General features: G+C 41.2%; 1 protein-coding gene and 1 non-coding gene across 2 annotated transcripts; one reads left to right on the top strand and one right to left on the bottom strand.

The window, feature by feature from the left end:
* Positions 1 to 6,511: 6,511 nt before the first annotated feature.
* TRNAM-CAU (transfer RNA methionine (anticodon CAU)) lies at positions 6,512 to 6,583 on the bottom strand. The gene has a single exon. It is a non-coding gene; the product is annotated as a tRNA-Met (tRNA).
* Positions 6,584 to 11,650: 5,067 nt separating this feature from the next.
* LOC102526065 (IQ domain-containing protein F1) lies at positions 11,651 to 18,842 on the top strand. The gene is made up of 7 exons (XM_072940870.1): positions 11,651 to 11,675; positions 12,233 to 12,411; positions 12,877 to 13,070; positions 16,488 to 16,577; positions 17,052 to 17,088; positions 17,377 to 17,496; positions 18,389 to 18,842. Exons 1-7 carry the CDS (start codon positions 11,651 to 11,653, stop codon positions 18,833 to 18,835), a joined length of 1,092 nt encoding a protein of 363 aa, XP_072796971.1. The 3' UTR covers positions 18,836 to 18,842.
* The last annotated feature ends 1,990 nt before the right edge of the window (positions 18,843 to 20,832 follow it).

Raw genomic sequence — 20,832 nt, 5'->3', positions numbered from 1 at the left:
ATAAGATTGTCTGCAAGTCTGTTTCTGTTTTGTAGATGAGTTCATAGTGTCCTTTTTTTTTATTTTCACATTCCACATATGAGTGAGATCATATGGTATTTTTCTTTCTTTTCTTTTTCTGGCTTACTTCACTTGGAATGACATTCTCCAAGGACATCCATGTTGCTGTAAATGGCATTATTTTATTCTTTTTTATGGCAGAGTAGCATTCCATTGTATAAATATACCACAACAATATCTTTCAACAATTAATGAATAAACACCAGTCATCTGTCGATGGACATTTAGGTTGCTTCCATGTCTTAGTTATTGTATATCATGCTGCTATGAAAACTAGGGTGCGTGTATCTTTTTGCATTAGAGTTCCCTTCGAATGTATACCCAGAAGTGGGGTTACTGGATCATATGGTAAGTCTATTTTTAGTTTTTTGAAGAATATGTTTTCCATAATGGCTGCTCCAAACTACATTCTAAATGGGTTTCTTTTACAAAGCCTATAATTTGTCTTTTTAAAATAACCAGTCTTATAATACCTTTTTTATTTACCATATTTAGACCATTTACATTTAATATAATTATTGATATCATTTGATTTAAGTCTACATTATATTTTTTGTTTTCTGTGAATTCCTTCTGATATCTTTCCCCTACCCCCATTCTTGATTTTTTTTGGGTTGTTTGAATATGTTTTAGTGTTCCATTTTAATATATCTTTTGGCTCTCACTCCTTTTTTTAAGTAGTGTTTGCTCCAGGGATTACAATATACATACTTAACTCTTTGCAATCTACTTAGAATTAATATTTTACCACTTGAAGTAAAATGTAGAAACCTCACAACCCTTTACCTTCATCCTTTTATGTAATAGTTGCCATGCGTATTACACATACCCTTGAGAGTCCCACCAGACAATGTTATAGCAAGATTTAAAGGACTTTGAAGGAAAATAATCTATTATATTCATTCAAGATATTTCTGTTGTATTGTCTTTGTTACTGAAGTCCCAGATTTCCCTCTGGCATTATTTCCCTCCTTCCTGCAGAACTGCCTTTAACATTTCTTTAAGAGCAAGTCTGCTAGCAGTGAAGTTGCTTATTTCTATCACCTGAAAAGGTCTTTATGTCACAATTATACCTGAAGGATATTTTTGCTGGCTATAGATAGAATTCTGGGTGACAGGTATTCTGTTTAAGCACTTTAAGGATATTGTTTCACTGTTTTCTGGTCTCCATGTTTTCTGATAAAATATCCACAGTCATTAGAATCATTTTTCCTCTGGGCTGCTTTTGTGATTTTTTTTCCTTTATCTTTAGTTTTCATCAGTTTGATTACGATGTTTCTGGCCTTGGTTTTCTTGAGTGTATCTCTTTTCTCTTTTTTTATTGTATTAAAATGTATGTAATATAAAATTTACTATCTTAATCATTTTAGGTGTACAGTTAGAGGTATTAAATATATTCACATTGCTGTGCAGCCATCATCATCACCCCTCCCCATAACTTGTGTAGATCTGAAACTCTATACCAATTAAGCAATAGCTCCTCCTTCTCCCCTCCCCACAGCCCCTGCAACTTTTTGTCTTTACGATTGTGACTAAGTACCTCATATAAGTAGAATGATACAGTATTGGTCTTTTTGTGACTGGCTTATGTCACTTAGCATAATGTTCTCAAGGTTCATCTATGTTGTAGCGCATAGCAGAATTTCCTTCCCTTTTAAGGCTAAATAATATTCCATTCTATGTATATGTATATGCATTTTGCTTATCCATTCACTGGTCAGCGGACACTTGGGTTCCTTCAACATTTTAGCTACTGTGAATAATGCTGCCATGAATGTGGATGTACAGATATCTCTTTGAGACCCTGCTTTCATTTCTTTTGGGTATATACTTAGAAGTAGAATTTCTGGATCATACAGTGATTCTATTTTTAATTTTTTGAGGAAGCTCCACACTGTTTTCCACAGTGGCTGTCCCATTGTGCATTCCCATCCAGAGTGTACAGGGTTTCAATTTCTCCACATCCCAGCCAACTGTAGTGTAATCCTTGACAGGTTTCCTTTTGTTCTGTTTTGTTTTGTAATGTAAGTGCCTGATTTAAGCTTTGTTGCTGAGACATCCATTTCAAAGAGGCAGTCCCTTCAAAGACGGCTGGCTACTTGAATAAACACATTGCCAGAGACTTAACGAGAGAAAGAGCCAGCCGTTCCCCACTCCCAAGTCTCCTTTGTTTTAGCCATCTTGGGTGATTTCAATAACTAACCATTGGGCTGTTTGTTTGTTTTCTTCCCAGGCTTTAAGTTCTCCTACTCTTAAGTTTTAAATTAACCCAACGTGAAACCATAGGTCCGCACCCTCAACCCCAGTGATAGCAGAACCCCAGACCTGAGCACTCTCATTATTCCTGCAACCTCGCTGTGTGGCACCAGGTATGCTGTGTAACTTCCACGTCTTTTAAGTAATAAACCTCTTTTGTTTTTCAAAGTTTCCTGATAGTTACTGCTGAAGGGCGCCTTGCAGTTATAACAGGAACCCCAAAGGCTGGTCCAGCCACAGCATTGATTAGTGACCGGCTGAGACCAGCATGAAACACTAACACTTGTTTTTTGCTTTTGTGTTTGTTTGTTTTTAACAGTAGCCATACTAATAAATGTGAGGTGGTGTTTTACTGTAGTTTTGATTTATGTTTCCTTAATGATTAGTGATGTTGAGCATCTTTTCCTGTGCTTATTGACCATTCGTATATCTTCTTTGGAAAAATGTCTCCGGGTGTTTTCCCCATTTTTGAATCAGGTTGTTTATTTATTTTTGTTGACTGAGTATATCCTTTGTGGTGTTTGCTGAGACTGAATCTGTAAATTTATGCCTTTAGCCAAATTTGGGAAGTTTTTAGCTTTATTTCTTCAAAACTTTTTTCTGTCCGATTTCTTTCTTCTTTTTTTCTGGGACTCCAATAATGTAATGTTAGATCTTTTGATATAATTCCACAGATGATTGAGGCTCTTTTTATTTTTTTGAAATCTTTTTTTGTCTCTGTTCAGATATTTCTATTGCTCTGTGTTCAAGTTCACTGACTGATTCCTGTGTCTTCTCCATTCTGCTATTGAGACTGTTAGTGAACTCTTTCAGGCGTTGTATTTTACAGCGGTAAAACTTGCAATTAGTTCCTTTTTTCCTTTGTTTTGTCTTAGTTTGTCTCTTCTGAGAACCCCTATCTTTCCATTCATTTAGAAAGGGTTCAATCTTTAGCTCATGGATGTTGGTTATAATAAGCACTTAAAAGTATTTGTCTGATATTTCTAACATTAATTGATTGCTTTTTCCCTTGAGAAGTAATCAGATTTTCCTGGCTTTTCATATGAGCAATTTTGGACTGTATCTTGGGCATTTACTGTCGCCAATGAGATGGGTTTTCTGGAGTTCGTAGCACTACCACTGTAGCAACACAGCTCTGTAGCTTAACCTTGGGGCAGAGCCAGGGGAGAAGAAAGAAAGACAGAAGAAAAAAAAAGGAAAACAAATGCTGTCTATAATCTCTGGCTTGAGGTGTCTTTTTCTTGTACTCTGGTGAAAAAGAGGGGCTTTCTCTTGGATTATTTGCTGTCTGCACTTGTGAAATTCTGCATTTTGAGCTGTCCTCAACTTTAACCTGGAAACTGGAACTGATTAGTCTTCAGGTTTTGACCCTCTTTCCCAATCAGCCTGCTAGTGTTTACTTTTCAGAGTCCAGTTTTTTGTTTTTTTGTTTTTTTTATACTCCAGATGTTTTAGTTGTATTCAATGGGAAGTATCGGCTAGAGTACACTTACTCCATCTTGCCAGTGCTGGACTCAACAGTTTTTATTTATTTTTAACAGCTTTGTTATGATTCCTGTACAGTAAACTACACATACTTCAGATGTACAATTTGATGAATTTTGTTAAGATATATACACCAATGAAACCACCGCCACAGTCAAGATAGATAGCATTTCCATCACTCCCCAAGAGGTGCAAATCTTGAATTCCTAGTTTATCCCTTCCCACCCCCTTTATACCCTGGTGACTATAAGTTTTTCTTTATGTCTGTGGACTCAGCAGTATTTTAAAGAAATTTTAAGAGATGGCGTCTACTGTTTACCTGCACATTGAGCACCACTGGGTGGTGTTTCTGCCTGCTGTTCTGGGCTTCCATTAGCATTTCTTATAGTGGAAATCTGCTGGTGATAAAGTAGCATAACTCTTGTTTCTCTGAAAATGTCTTTATTTCAACTTCATCAAAAAAAATCAAGGTATAATTTGTGTATAGTGATATGAGGAAATCTTAAATGTGCAGTTAAATGAGTTTTGACAAATGCATACAGTCCATAATCTGCACCTCATCAAGCTACAGAATCCTTCTGTCACTCCAGAAAGTTCCTTTGTGCCTCTTCCTTCCTAATCAATCTCAACTCCCAGTGGAAACCACTGTTCTGATTTCTATCACTATAGTAGTTTTGCATGTTTTAAAACTTCATAAAAATGAAATTATATATGTTCTGTAAAACGTATTTGGCTCTTTTTCTTTTTCTTTCTTTCCTTCTTTTTACTCAACTGAAGATTTATCCATGTCATTACATGTATCATTAGTTCTTTACTTTTTATAGTTTTATAGTTGAATAGTATTTCATTTTATGGGTATTCTCTTAAAATTTACTTACCCATTCTCTTGTTTATGGACATTTGACGTCTTTTCAGTATTTGGCTATCATGAATATAGTGCTACGAGTATCCAGTACAAGACTTTTTGTGAATGTATGTTTTCGTTTCTCCGGAGCAAATACTTAGGAGTGGAATTGCTGAATCATAGAGTCGGTGTAGGTGTATGATTCATTTTATCGGAAACAGCCAAATTAATTCCAAATTGGTTGTTCTGTCTCACCAACATATGGTTTTTAGTTTTTTTCTTTCATTTTAGCTATTTTAATGGATATGTAGTGGTATCCCACTGTGGTTTAAATTTTGCCTTCCCCTAATGAATAATGATGTTGAGCAACTTTTCACGTGTTTAGTGGCCATTTTTGTATCTTCTTTTATGAAGTATTGGTTTAAGCCTTTTGTCCATTTTTATTGGTTTGTTTGTCTTTATTATAGAGTTGTGGAAGTTCTTATATTCTGGTTATGAGTTCTTTGTCACATATATATATTATAAATGTCCTTTTCCTCAGCCGGTGACTTTTTAAAGTGCCATCTTTTGATGAACAGGTGGTTTTCATTTGGATAAAATCCAGTCCATCAGTATTTTATACTTAGTGCTTTCTCTGTCCTAAGAAATCTTTGTCAGCTCTAAGGTCACAAAATAATTCTGATAGGTTTTCTTCTAGAAGTTTTATAGGTTTAGCTTTAGGTTTTTTTTTTTTTTGACCTATGAGCCATTTTGTCTTTTTTTTTTTTGTCTATGATATTAAGGGTCAAGATTCTTTTTTTTTCCATTGAAAAATGCATTTCCTTTCTGCATTGAATTATCTTGATACAATAAAAAAATCAATAGACTGTGTAAATGTGAGTCTATTTCTGGCTTCTCTAGTCTATTTCATTGATCTGTTTGTCTCTTCTTACACTAACGCCACCTGTCCTGATTACTATAACTTTATATTGTTTCCAGACGGTAAGTCTTGAAATCAATTAATGTAAATCGTTCAACTTGCACTTCTGTAACAGTAATTTCCCAACTGTTCATACAGTTGATTTTTGTATATTGCCTTTTAATCTTTCAGTTTTGGGGGCGATTTTAATTTTTATTCTTAAATAGCTTTATTGGAAAATAATTCACACGCCATATAATTCACCCCCTTAAAGTGCACAGTTCAATGGTTTTTAGTATATTCACAGATACATGCATACAATACCTTGGGTATCTTGCATGCTTGCTAAATTTTCTTAATAGTTCTATCTGATTTGATATAAATATACTTTGTGAAATGATTACGAGTCAGGTTGATTAACACATCCATCACATCACGTGATTACCATCTCTGCTCCCTGTGAGAATGCTTATACCCTTTTAGCAAATTTCAAGTATACATATAGTATTATCAACTATAGCCACTGTGCTGTGTATTATTAGATCCCCATAACTTACTTATCTTATAATGAAGATTTGTATCCTTTGACTGGCATCTTTGCATCTTCTTAACCCCCTGGCCTTGGTAACCACCATTCTTCTCTGTGTCTGTGAATGTGATTTTTTTTTAATGATTCCACAGATAAGTGATATCACACAGTATTTCTTTCTCTGACTGACTTATTTCACTTAGTATAATGTCCCCTACTTTCCTCTATATTGTTGCAAATGTCTTCTTTCTCATTGCTGAGTAATACTCCAGACTCTCTGTCTCCTCTCTCCTACTCTGTCCATCTGTCTGACACATCACATCTTTATCCAGTCATCTGTTGATGGTATCAATTTACATTCCCACAGACAGTGCGCAAGAGTCCCCTTACCTCTGTATCCTCACCATGACTTTTTATCTTTCTTTCTTCCTTTCTTTCATGGAGGTACTGGGGATTGAACCCAGGACCTTGTGCTCATGAAGCACATGCTTTACCACTGAGCTATGTACACTTAACCGCTTCTCTTGTCTTTTTGATAAGAACCATTTTAACAGGAATGAGGTGATACCTCATTATGGTTTTGATTTGCATTTCTCTGATGATTAGTGATGTTGAGCATCTTTTCATCTACCTGTTGGCCATTTGTGTGTCTTTGGAGAAATGTTTATCCAGGTCCTTTGCCTAAATTTTAATCAGTTTATTAAATTTTTGCTATTGAGTTGTACATATTCCTTATATATTTTAATATTAACCCCTTACCAGATGGTTTGAAAATATTTTCCCTCATTTCATAGGTTGCCTTTTCATTTTGTGGTTTGTTTCATTTGCTGTGCAGAAGCTTTTTAGTTTGATACAGTAACACTTGTTGATTTTTGCTTTTGTTATTTGTGCTTTAGTGTCATTAAAAAAATCATAGCCAAGACCAATGTCAAGGAGCATTTTCCCTATGTTATCTTCTAGGAGTTTTATGATTTCAGGTCTTAATGTTTAAATCTTTAATCTGTTTCAAGTTGGTTTTCATGATTGGTGTAAGATAGGGTGCAATTTCGTTCTTTTGTATGCGAATATCCAGTTTTCCCAGCACCATTTATTGAAGAGATTGTCCTTTCCCATTGCATATTCTTGGCTTCCTTGTAAAACATTAGTTGGCTATATATGTGGCGGGTTATTTTTGCCTTGTGGTTACCATGAGGCTTACATAAAACATCTTATAATTACAATATTCTACTTTAAGCTGATAACAGTTTCATCTGCTTACACAAACTCTATCCTTTTACTCCTCTCCCCAGTTTTCTTTTTGATGTCACAATTTATATCTTTTATACTGGGTATCTATTAACAAATTATTGTAGCTGTAGTTGTCTTTAATACGTTCATCATTTAACTTTCATACTAGAGTTAAGTGATTAACAAACCACCGTATACAGTATTAGACTATTCGGAATTTGAAAAGTCTCTGCTTACTTTTACCAGCGTGCTCTATATTTGCATGTTTTCCTCTACTAATTAGTGTCCTTTCATTTCAGCTTGAAGAACTCCTTTCAGCATTGCTTGTAAGGCTGGTCTAGTGGTGGTGAACTCCCTCAGCTTCTATCTGGGAAAGTCTTTATCTTGCCTTCATTTCTAAAGGACAGCTTTCCTGGGAGAAGTATTTTTTTTTTTCCCCCATGGGAAAAGTATTTTCAGTTGGCTTTTTTTTTCTTTCAGCACTTTGAATATAATCATTCTATTCTCTCCTGGTGTACAACATTTCTGCTGGGAAATTTATTTTTATTTTTATTTATTTGTTATTGAAGTACAGTCGGTTACAATGTATCAGTTTCTGGGGTACAGCATAATGTCCCAGAGATATTACATATATTCGTTTTCATATTCTTTTTCATTAAAGGTTATTACAAGATACTGAGTATAGTTCCCTGTGATACACAGAAGAAACTCATTTTTTTATTTATTTTTATATATAATGGTTAACATTTGAAAATCTCAAACTCCCAAGTTTATCCCTTCCCACCCCCTTTTCCCCAGTAACCATGAGATTTATTATGTTTGTGAGTCTATTTTTGTTATGTAGATGAGTTCATTAGTGTCCTCTTTTTTCTTTTTTTTATTAGATTCCACATATGAGTGATATCATATCGTATTTTTCTTTCTCTTTCTGGCTTACTTCACTTAGAATGACAATCTCTAGGTCTATCCATGTTGCTGCAAATGACATTATTTTATTCTTTTTACGGCTGAGTATTAGTCCATTATATAAGTATACCACAATTTTTTTTCTTTTTAAGTTTTTTTTTCACCTAACCCGCCTCCTATTATCATCCCCTTTATAATTATAGAACTTCCTTTAGTCAATTTTCAGGGTTAGGCCTGCTGGTGACAAAATCTTAGTTTTCATTCATCTGAAGGTCTTCATCATCTTTAAGGTCTTTCTTTCCCCTTCATTTCTGAAGAGCATTTTGCTAGATACAGAATTAAGGTATAGGATTAATAATTAAGATATAGAATTAAGAACTACAGTATTTTTTTCAGTACTTGAAAAAGGTTGTGCCATCTCCTGGCCTGTATGACTCCAGATGAGAATCCACTGACATTTAACTGTTCCCTTATAGGAAACATGTTGTTTCTCTCTTCACACCGAATACCCAGTGAATTTTCTGTAGGAATAAGGCAAGATTATTCTAAAACTTGTCCAGAGAGGCAAAGTCATAAGACTAACCTGGAAAAATTAGAGAAGAGGGTAAGAGGAGACATGCCGTATCAGAAAGCTCTGGTAATTAAAACAGTCTGATATGTAAGGAACAGATGGCCAGATCAGGGAGACAAAACAGAGGGTCCTGAAAGAGACCCAGACAGAAGATTTACTAGTAGAAGAATATAGGGTATATTTTATTTTACTTTATAATTTTTAAACTTTTAATCTTATTTTTATCTTATTTTATTTTAAAAAATTTATTTATTTTTGATGGAGGTACTAGGGGTTGAACCCAGGACCTCATGCATGAGCTCTACCACTGAGTATCCCCACCCATCTAGGGTATATTTTTTTATTATTATTTTATATATTTTTATTGAAGTACAGTTAGTTTACAATGTTGTGTCAATTTCTGGTGTACAGCACGATACTTCAGTCACATAGGAACATACATACATTTGTTCTCATAGTCTTCTTCACCATAGGTTACTACAGGATATTGAATATGGTTCCCTGTGCTATACAGTATAAACCTGTTGTTTATCTATTTATATATATATAGTAGTTAGTGTCTGCAGATCTCAAACTCCCAGTTTATCCCTTCTCACCCCCTCCCCCACTGGTAACCATAAGTTTGTTTTCTATGCCCGTGAGTCTGTTTCTGTTTTGTAAATAAGTTCGTTTGTCTCCCCCCTACCCCAGATTCCACATATAAGTGATATGTGGTATTTTTCTTTCTCTTACTTCACTTAGAATGAGAATCTCTAGGTCCATCCATGTTGCTGCAAATGGCATTATTTTATTATTTTTTATGGCTGAGTAGCATTCCATTGTATAAATATACCACCACTTCTTTATCCAATCATTTGTCAACGGACATTTAGGTGTTTTTCCATGTCTTGGCTATTGTAAGTAGTGCTGCTATGAACATTGGGGTGCGTGTGTCTTTTTTGAATTAAGGTTCCCTCCGGTTATATGCCCAGGAGTGGGATTGCTGGATCATATGGTAAGTCTGTTTTTAGCTTTTTGAGGAATCTCCATACTGTTTTCCATAACAGCTGCACCAAACTACATTCCCACCAACAGTGTAGGAGGGTTCCCTTTTTTCCACACCCTCTCCAACATTTATCTTTTGTGGACTTCTGAACGATGACCATTGTGACTGGTGTGAGGTAATACCTCATTGTAGTTTTGATTTGCGTATCTCTGATAATTAGTGATATTGAGCATTTTATCATGTGCCTGTTGGCCATTTGTATGTCTTCACTGGAGAATTGCTTGTTTAGGTCTTCCCATTTTTGGATTGGATTGTTTGTATTTTTCTTGTTAAGTTGTGTAAGCTGTTTATATATTCAGGAGATTAAGCCCTTGTCAGTCTCATCTTTTGCAAATATTTTTTCCCATTCTGTAGATTGTCTGTTTTGCTTATGGTTTCCTTTGCTGTGCAAAAGCTTTTAAGTTTAATTAGGTCCCCTTTGTTTATTTTTGCTTTTATTTCTATTGCCTGCTTTTATTTCTACTGCCTTAGGAGAACATTGCTGAGATTTATGTCAGATAATGTTTTGCCTATGTTTCAGTCTGAGAGGTTTAGCATGTTCTGTCTTTAAGCCATGTTGAGTTTATTTTTGTGTATGGTGTGAGGGAGTATTCTAACTACATTTATTTACCTGCAGCTGTCCAGTTCTCCCAACACCATTTGCTGAAGAGACTGTCTTTACTCCATTGTATGTTCTTGCTTCTTCTGTCAAAGATTAATTGACCAAAAGTTTGTGGGTTTTAGGATATATTTAAAAACTTACTATGTGGATACTCTTTCTAAATGAGAGAAATTCGGAAGTCTGACGGGAAAAGACACAGATTGGACTGCATAAAATTTCAAAGTACAGCATGCACGTGCGTGCGCGCATGCGCACACGCACACACACAGTCCTACTACATACTAAGACAAAATACAAGTGATGTCTTGTGAGAATATGCTGTATCTGCAAGATAGATATGAAAGTTATAAAATCCCACCACACAAAGAACTACAAATCAATGATAAAAACACGGGAGAAGGGGTATAGCTCAGTGGTAAAGCGCATGCTTAGCATGAATGAGGTCCTAAGTTCAATCCACGGTATCTCCATTGAAAATTAAATAAACCTAATTATCCCCCCAATAATAAAAACGATAATAAAAACACAGGGATCCTAATAGAAAAATAGGCAGAGGATATGAACAGGTATTTCACAGCAGAGAAATAAGAACTAGTCAATAAACAGATTTGTTTATTCTCATGAAAAGTAAATTCAAACAAGATGTTTTAACTCAACATACGACAAAGTTAAACTTTGATAATATCCATTTGTCATTCATTGAATCCTCACTCTGCACAAAACAGTCTTAGATTCATAATGCTTGGAACCTAGCGAGACAGATAATCATGAATACACATAAATACTTACAAACATAATTGCAAATTATTTTAAGTGATAACGAAAGTGTAGATCCCATGAGAGTTTACAACCAAAGGAGCCTTGTTCAGAGATCACACTGGAATCAGAGAACCTATCTTCAAAAAATAAGTTGCTTGAGTTGAAATATGAGATAAATTGAAATGCCCTGATCAAGTCGTACTGTGAAGGCACCTACAACCTCTTCGGGGGTGGAGCACATTCTCGCGGCCACTGGGGAAACAGTCAGCTCGGCCAGAGGAGGAAAGCAATGCAAGAGCCGGAGAAAAGACGGGTGAGGTCGCGCACAGCCTCAGGGACCATGTGAAGGACTTTGCCTTCGCTTCAGGGCAATCAAAAGCTATCAAATCATGTCAAGCAGAGGAGTATGTTTGGAAATGCTTTTATAAACATCAGGCCGAATTCTGAATGAAGAGAAGATTTGGAGAAAATGGTGGAGCTACACAAGACTGCGGGTGAGAAATAATAGTTTGGACAAGCTTAGTAGTTAAGATTAAACAGACACACGTCACTCTCAACATGTCCCCAGACGAATCCACTTCTTTCCTAAATTTGTCTTTTCTTGTGTTTATCATCTTAATGAAATAAAGTGATTAACGAAGAGATCTGGGGAAGTCATCCGTGGTATCGTCGAGCTGGTCATGAGCAGGTGAGAAACTGGTAGATGAGGTTTGAAGGAACGGCCTGCTGCAGACATCTCACCCAAGCGCTGTGCCCTGTACCGCCAAGAGGACGTCACACCTCCTGGAAATAAACCGTGTTTTCCTTCTGCACAGTGGGCGCGAGGCCCTGCGTACTTTCCAGTCTGCTCTCATACCGCTTCTCCCTGGACCGCTTTTCACCGGGCCAGCGAATTAATTTCTTCCTTTTTTCTCTTTCAGTGCTTGTCACGGGCTGTTTTTCTTTCCTCAGTCTACCTTTCACACAAACTCACAATTGTCCCTCCACCTGGACACTGCTCCCGGTTGCGACGGGCCTGACGCGCTCCTGACCCTCCCATCTCCACCCAAAGTCTCGCCCTATCCTGCCCCACTCGATCACGAGCTGGTAAAGAGCAGGTCCCCAAACCTCCGCCACACGCCCGGGACCGAGCCCACCGCGCTTAGGGAGCGCAGGACACCAAGACTCGCGGGCTGTGCACACCGCAGGTTCCACGAACTGGGAATTGCGGCCCTGTGCGACGGCGGTACCGCCCGTCACGACGGCTGTCAGGGTTGGAGGCCCTGGATGGAAGTGCTGGGCTGCAGTCGGTTCTGGGAGTTGTAGTCCTGTGAGTGCGGAGGGCCTGGCCTCCCGCTGAGGCCGCGGTCGACCCTGGGAAGCGTGGCTGCCCGAGGCCCGCGCGCTGCGCCTCGTGCGCGCGGGGCGTACTGGGAATTGTGCGCCGGGCGCCTGCGCGGAGGCCGCGGTGGAACCTGGGAAGTGTGGCTTCCCGTGGCCCAGGCGCTGCGCCTCCTGTGCACGGGGCGTCCTGGAAGTTGTGCGCGGGGCGCCTGCGCAGAGGCCGCGGTGGCCCCTGGAAAGTGTGGCTGCCCGGGGCCCGCGCGCTGCGCCTTCTGCGCGCGGGGCGTCCTGGTAGTTGTAGTACGTGGGGGCGTCCGCGCGGAGGCTGCGGTGGACCCTGGGTAGCAAAGCTGTTCCAGGCCCGCGGCTTAGTGGCGGTTGGTCCCTGAGGCTCTGGAGGGCGCGGTTTGCGGGGCGCTGTCGCCGGGTCCCTATCGCAGAGCCGAGAACTTGACCGCGCGGGCCGGGGTAGGTGAGGGCCCGCCCTGCCCGAGTCACGCCGGAGTGCGCTGGGCTCGGCTCCATCCCGAGCTCGCGGACACCAGGGCTGCCGGGCCGGCGCGCAGGTGGTAGACCCAAGCTGGGCCCGTTAAGGGGGGTGGCGCTGCGCGCGGGTCAGCTCCGGGCTCGGAGCCCGCGCCGTGGCGGGACGGGGCTGTGACGGGGCTGTGACGGGGCCTGGACCGTGTGACGAGGGCGGTGGATGCGGAGCGACGGGAAGCCAGGCCGGGGCCCTGTTCCTCCGGCCCGCGCGCTCAGTTCTATTCTCCCCCTGCCAACCCTGCGTTTGCTCTCCTGTTCCCCGTGGGCCCTGCTGGAGCCATGGCTCAGGTAAGCTTGCGGGAAATTCATTTCTTACGGAACTTTCCTTGTATGTATGAACTTTCTTTTTCCCCTTGCTGCTTTTAAAATTCTTTTTTGTCTTTGATTTTAGACAGTTTTTTCATTTTTCAGTTTTATGAGGTAGAATGGTTACAATTTGCACATAACAATGCATTGCATGTAAATACATATATCCAATATACCCATATTTTGAAAAACTTACGTGTATGTACTGTTTGTTTCCAAGGATGTTAGAGCTTTAGGTTTTTAAACTTACGTCTCTATCAAAGGAATAAAGCCAACCACAAAATAAGAATTAATTCAAAAAGATACATACACCCTCCTATTAATGACAATATTATTTATAATTGCCAAGGTATGGAAGCATCCCAAGTGCACATCAATAGATGAGTGGATAAAGACAATGCAGCATATATATGTAGTGGAATACAACTCACCCATAAAAAAGAAAAATATTGTATCATCTGCAGTCCTTCATTTACTTTTTTTTTCTTTTCACTTCAAAAACCAGAATTTTATACCTGGTATAAATATTTCCATTGCATCAAAAACAATAAAATACCTAGACGTAAACTCAACCAAGGAGAATACCTGTACTCTGAAAACTGTAAAACCATTGATGAAAGAAACTGAAGATACAAAAAATTGGAAAGATACCTTGTGCTCTAGGATTGGAAGAATCACCCTTATCAAAATGGCCGTACTACCCAAAGCAATCTACAGATCCAGTGCAACTCCTGTCAAAATACATTTTTTACAGAACTAGAACGAACAATTCCCAAAATTTGTATGGGACCATAAAAGGCCCGGAACAGCCAAAGCAATCTCTTGTAGGTCTTTTTTTTTTTTTTTTCTCTACTTTTTGTTCTCTTTTCTTACAGTTTGATGACTAGAGAAGTTCCTTTAACATTTGTTGTAAAGGTGGTTTGGTGGTGCTGAAATCTTTTAGCTTTTGTTTGTGAAGCTTTTGGTTTCTCCATCAAATCTGAACGAGAGCCTCGTGGCATTGAGTATTCTTAGTTCTAAGTTTCCTCCTTTCATCACTTTAAATATATTGTGCTATTTCCTTCTGGCCTGTAGAGTTTCTGCTGAAAAATCAGCTGATAACCTTATGGGAGTTCTCTTGTATGTTATTTGTTGGTTTTCTCTTGCTAATTTTAATATTTTCTCTTTGTCCTTATTTTTTGTCAGTTTGATTACCGTGTGCCTTGGTGTGTTCCTCTTTGGGTTGATCCTGTGTGAAACTCTCTGTGCCTCCTGGACTTAGGTGACTGTTTCCTTTCCCAAGTTGGGCAAGTTTTCAGTTACTATCTCTCCAAAAAAATTTTTGGGCCCTTTCTCTCTCTCTCCTTTTTCTGGGACCCACATGATGCGAATAGCGTGCTTCACGTTGTCCCAGAGTTCTCTTAAACTATCCTCATTTCTTTTTATTCTTTTTTCTTTTCTCTGTTCTGTTCTAATGATTTCCACTAATCTGTTTTCTAGCTCATTGATCCATTCTTCTGCCTTATTAAGTCAATTCTTGATTCCTTCTAGTGTGTTACACATTTCAGTGATTTTATTCAACTCTGTTTTGGTATTTATATTTTTCAACTCTTTGCTAAAAACTTCACTCTGTGCACCTGTACTCCTCTTGAGTTCTCTGAACATCTTCGCCATCATTACTTTAAACTTTTTCTCGGATAAATTGCCTATCTCCTCCTCACTTATTTCTTCTTCTGGGATTTTTATCTTGTGTTTTGGCCTGGGAGATACTCCTCTGCAGCTTCATATTGTCTATCTTTCTGTTTGTATTTTGAGGTAGGTTAGTTCCATTTGTCAACCTTAGAGAGAGGTGGCCCTCTGTGGGAAACGTCCTATGCGTCCCAGGAGTACACTCCTCTCTTGTCATCCAAGGGCCAGGGTCCAGCGGGTCCCAGGGCAGAGTCTGGACTGGGTTTGTGGATTCCTTCCACAGGCTTTGGGGCTGTTGTTTTCTTATTTCTGGTGTCTGCCCTCTGGTGGATGAGGCTGGACTAGCGCCTTATGCAGGTTTCCTGGCAGGAGAAGTGTGTGTGTTCCCACTGACAGGTAAAGCTTAGTCCTGGACCTCTGTGGGGTAGGGCGGTGTCTAGAGGCGTTTGTGGCTTAGGAAGTCTGCTGATGGGTGATGTTTGGCCTGAGGCTTCCCTACAGGGTGTTGGGGCTATGTCTTGGTGCTGATGATCCAATCAAGATGTCAGCCTCTAGGAAAGCTCATGTAGATGAACACTCCTGGAAAGTCCTCCACCAGCCTTTATGTCTCCTGGGCAAGCTGCAGCTGTCCCCTAAGTCCTCAGGAGACCTTCTAAAACCAGCAGGCAGGTCTGGCCCCAGTTCCTATGAAATTACCGCCTCTGCCCTTGGACCTGGTGCACATGAGATTCTGTGTATGCTTCCCAAGAGAATGAAGTCTCTGTTTCCTCCAGTCCTGTGGGGCTCCTGGAGCTAAGCCCCGCTAGCCTTCAAAACCAGATGTCCTGGAGTCTCCTCCTCCTCCTGGCTTGGGGAGCCTGACATGGAGCTTAGAGCTCTCATTCCTGTGGGAGGCCCTCTGTGACTTAATTATTCTTCAGCTTGTGGATCACCCACCTGGGGGTATGGGGCCCGATTATATTGTGAGCACGTCCTTCCTGCTGTCCTGCTGTGGTTCCCCCTTTATGTTTCCAGTTGAATACGATATTTTTTTGCTAGATTCCAGTCTTTTTTTTAATGGTTGTTTGGCAATCAGTTGTGGTTTCATTGTAGTCACAAGGAGATGAGATTTTAGGCAGTGTTACTATAATATGGCTTTGGATTGAACCTGGGGACCTATGAATGTCATGAACTGGATGCCTAAATCTCTTGCTGGATTTGGATGTTCTCAGCTATTATTTCTTTAAATTAGCTTTCTGCTCCTTTCTTTTTCTGTCAGAATTCCTAGGAGGGAATCTGAGGCTTTCTCTGAGCTTTTCTGTGGATACACCTGCTGCACACTTCATGTTCCCTCTGAGGGTGGGGTGGGGAGTTCTTAAGAATGTGTGCCTTCCCTCAATCCCGCAAAGCCAGGTGGGATTCTGATAGCCTCCTTTGCTTTCCCTAGGGTGGTGCTCAAGCCTGTGTGCTTTCTCTGGACCCTGCAGAGTGGACCGGCTTTCTACGCATGCTCATGAGTCATCTGCAACGTCTCCTACTTGCCATCCTCAGGGGCCCACACAGGGAGTCTGCCACAGGTAGGGGAGTATGTGGGTGAATGGCTGCTCCTGGGGGCCTCACAGAGTTCCCTGGGCATTGCATGGATGGGTCTAAGACAGTCATTGGTAGCGGTTTGGCAAATATACCTTCCTCCCCCTTCATCTGCATTTATAACGTATATGTATAATTATGTACCTTCATGGTTTTATTTACATCAATGGGGTCATAATGATGTTCAACTTTTTCACTTACATATATCTTGGGTACACTTTTTCATCAGTACATATAGATCAAATTCATTATTTTTCAATAGTTATGTTGTAGTCTATTGTATGAATGGACTGTAAACCATAAGATCAATGCCCAATTTTACCAACTGGGGAAATCACCAATGACCGACTATCCACCTTCACATCAGTAGGCCACCATTTCTGGTGTCTTGCTGTTGGAGCCAGGGCTTTGGCCATTTCCAGCAGAAAAGAATGGACAGCACTTCTGTCTTCTCCTTGTAGGGGCTCAACTATTGGAAGCCATCCTGGTGCTTCAGTCGTAAGTGCCCTTATGACATCATAGGTTTCCCTTCTCCATTCTTTATCTCTATGCCATGGCTAGAGGAACACAGACCTGAGGGGATTTGAACCATCTACACCCAATCCATGTGGGACCAATGGTGAGTAAGAGAGAGACCCACACACTAGACTCTTTAGGGATGACCCCATAGATCTCTTGGGATGAGAGGATCCCCCTGACATCTGAATATTCTGGGAAGCCCTGGAACCTGGGTCTGTGTGGGTTACTGAGCCTCACTCTTGCCTTTCCCCTAACTGCTGATTGCAGGAGAAGGACCAGCCTAAAACAATAAATGAACAGGCTGAAAATGAGCCTCCGAAGAATGAGGGGCTGACCTCTTTACCGTCAGCGCAAGCACCACCACCGACCTTAGAGAAGAAGGCAGAGGTAGGAGGAGCCCTGACTTGGAAGTCTCTGGTTTTGTGTCTTACACTGGTTGCTAGTTTCTTTTGTATGTTTCAGAGCTAAGAACAGGAATAAACTCATTTTTGTCTGTCTTCTTTCCCCAAAATATAGTTGTGACAAAGGGAGTGGATGGTGCTACCAGTAGACCCAGTAGAGTATGATCCCCCCACCCAGATGCCACAGGGCTGGGGGTGGGAATGTGGGAGCTGTGTTTGCAGAATGGAATGGCCACCATATGGGAAGCTGGGCTTAATCAGTGGGGGGCGGTGTTTGAATGTGTGCATGTACATTTGCTTGCTCATGAAGGTTTCAAGTGTGAAGGTAAAGAGAAGTGAAGATGGGGAAGGGATGAGAGGTAGAACTTTATGACGTGGGGGAAACCTTTAATAATGTGGTATTACAGAGGAAGAGAGCAGGTTGTGGATTGGAGCTGGAGTCAAGGATGAAAGGGTAGGATTAACAAAGAATGCCTATGCTCCAGCAGGTGGGTGGGGTCTAAGGGGAAGGGTCATGGGTCCCGGTCAGGTAGGTAAGCTCAGGTGGAATATGATAACCATTTGATCATGGCATTATTGCCCTCAGGTGGCCAACTTGACCCATGTAAAACTGGGTAGCCTGGACAGATATACTTCCACTTTACAGACGGGAACTCTGAGATTCAGAGCTTAATGTGATGTGTTTGTGTTCATTAACTAGACCGGAGCAGAGATGGGGCAAGTACCTGGTCTTCTGGTTCTTGCCAGTGTCTTGCCCAGTTCTCCTGAGGTTCAGAAGGGCTGATTGCTGACAGGGCATCAGGGTCCCTTACTGGTACACCCTGGGGCTGGAGAGGGTGGGGTATATTCTCCAAATGTCTCCTCTTTTTTCTTACTAGATCCCAAGAACCCCAAATAGGCCTCCTGTCAGTTATCCAGAAGTAGTCAAGATCCAGGCCTGGTGGCGGGGCACCCTGGTGCGCAGGACGCTGCTGCACGCGGCACTCCAGGTGTGGATCATTCAGTCCTGGTGGAAGCAAACATTGGTGAAGCTGGAGCAAAGGAGGCGGCGGGCAGCCCTGGAGATCTTTACTCAGAAGGAGTGGGCAGCAGTCAGGCTACAGTCCTGGGTCCGCATGTGGCGCATCCGTCGGCGCTACTGCCGTTTGCTCAGTGCTGCCCGCATCATCCAGGCCTACTGGAGGTGCCATTCCTGCGCTTCCCGGGGCTTCATCAAGGGCCACTACAGAGTCACGGCCAACCAGCTGCATCTCGAACTCGAGATCTTGCTGGGCTCAGGGCCTTGCATTGTGACGGAATGTATCCCCCTTCCAATAAAGCAGTGAAGTGGTCTTTCCCAGCCTCTCTGCTTGATGGTGGTCAGAGCCATTGATAGGAAATACTTGGCATCTCATAGGCTAGCTCTGAGGAACCAGCAGGGGTTTTCTGAGGCCCCAAGGTTGTCAGGGAGGACAGTTGTCAGCCCTTGTCCAGACTGAGCAGAGACTGTGATTGACTAGCAGTGTCTGACATAGGAAAGTTGAGGGTACAGATCTGCCATGTCACCAACTTGGGGAGCATCTTTCATGCTTGGTCTGTACACATGGTTCCTCTCTGCAAGGTTGCGTGAGTGTTGTGATGCCAATAGCAGCACACTGGCCAGGAATTCACGCACCTGGGTCTGGTTGCTCAGGGCTCATTTTCCCACCCCCTGATTGAGAGGAGCCCACCCACCCCAAGCTCTTGATCGTGGCTCCTATTGGTTCATAAATTGGTTCCGGTACTCAAGAGGGCAAGAAAAGACCGAAGAAAGAAGCAGAGCACATCAGATTGGTAAGTGGCAGGTTTACTAAGTAGGGGAACTTTCAAGTCTTATCTTGGGCGGCAACAGACAAGTAGATCTCGGTACTTGCTTGCCAGAATCTTGAAAGTTTAAATAGAGGCCTTACTGGGATGCAGTCATCATGTGTACCATCCAGATGTTCTCAACAACAACATGCTCTCTTAACGCTGCATCCTTGAAAGTGCCTCTGTGGGAATGTTGGGCAGAACGTATATTCCAAGGATGGAAGGGGGTGACAGACCTCCACTGCCTGGGTCCAGCTCATGGCTCAACTGGTGGTCTGACACTCTTCTCCCTGCATGGGTTCTGACACTGCCAGCAGGCCCCTGTGTTGACTCTTTCCCCTGCCCGGGTTCTGTGCTGGGCACCCCTCCTTTGCCAACACTTTCTTCCTGCTCTTAGGAAATCCACACCCTATTCTGTTCTTCCGTGGTGGCTCTCCCCTCCAGGTGCACCTGTGTTGCACTGCCCAGTCTAAAGACTCAGACTGAATTCAGCCCACCCCATGCCTCCCCTTCAGTCTCTGGAATTAGGGACATGGCATCAGCAGGCACAGGAGGATTCTCAAAACAAAGATGAGCACCCAACCGGGAATCACCAGGCTTGGGAAGAAACCAACAGCGTGAAAATTCAACAATCAGAAACATGGTGGCCAAGGGAAAGACTAAGAAAGCAATTTAAAGAAGTGAAATTAATATTCTCAGTGGATGGGAGAAGATATCTTGGCCACAAACGAGTAAAGTGTTATTAAAAAGAGCCATTTATGGATCTTAGAATGAAACAGTGTTCAAATTAAAACCTGACAGATGGGATAAAGAGCAGAGTGGATGTGACTAAGGTGCAGATTGGAGAGTGGAAAATTTGACATGAGGAATCCTCCTGGAATTTAGCACCGAAGGGCAGAGAAATGAAGAGGCTAAAAATAGGAAATAAAAACCCAGAAGTTCCAGTCGTGGTTGAATTAGTGTTCCTGAGAAAGGGAGAACAGAGATGGAGAGCAGCAACATTCAAAGTATTAATGAGCCTCCCAGAGCTTAGAGATGGATTGATTGCCCTCAAAAGGTGAAGGAAAACAGATGGAGCTCCCAACAGGTTGCAGCACAATCTCATAGCTGATGAAGAGAAAATAACTGAATATTTAGAGAGAAAGAAAATTGGCAAAACTACCCACTAAAGAATAAGTTTCAGGTTGCGATCGGCTTTCTCAGCAGCAATGCTGGTGCAAGGAGAAAGCGGAGTGACATCCTCAGGGCTCTGCAAGAAAAGAAATTGAAAGACTGACTGATAGATGACCTAACACATTATTCAAGGGTAAGGGCAAAACAAAAAACCATTTTTACTCATTCAAAGACTTACTAACTCAAAGTTTACATCAAAAGTCTCTGAAAGTCTTTCTGGGAAATGAATTCCGTGACAAAAACATCCAGGAGAATGACATGAGAAGTAGTGAATATGGATTTGTAAAATTTATTTTTTAGGAGGGGTGTAATTAGGTCTATT

Source organism: Vicugna pacos, chromosome 17, assembly GCF_048564905.1.
Source record: "Vicugna pacos chromosome 17, VicPac4, whole genome shotgun sequence".
Classification (NCBI taxonomy): domain Eukaryota; kingdom Metazoa; phylum Chordata; class Mammalia; order Artiodactyla; family Camelidae; genus Vicugna; species Vicugna pacos.
This window is presented reverse-complemented; position numbering and strand designations above follow the sequence as displayed.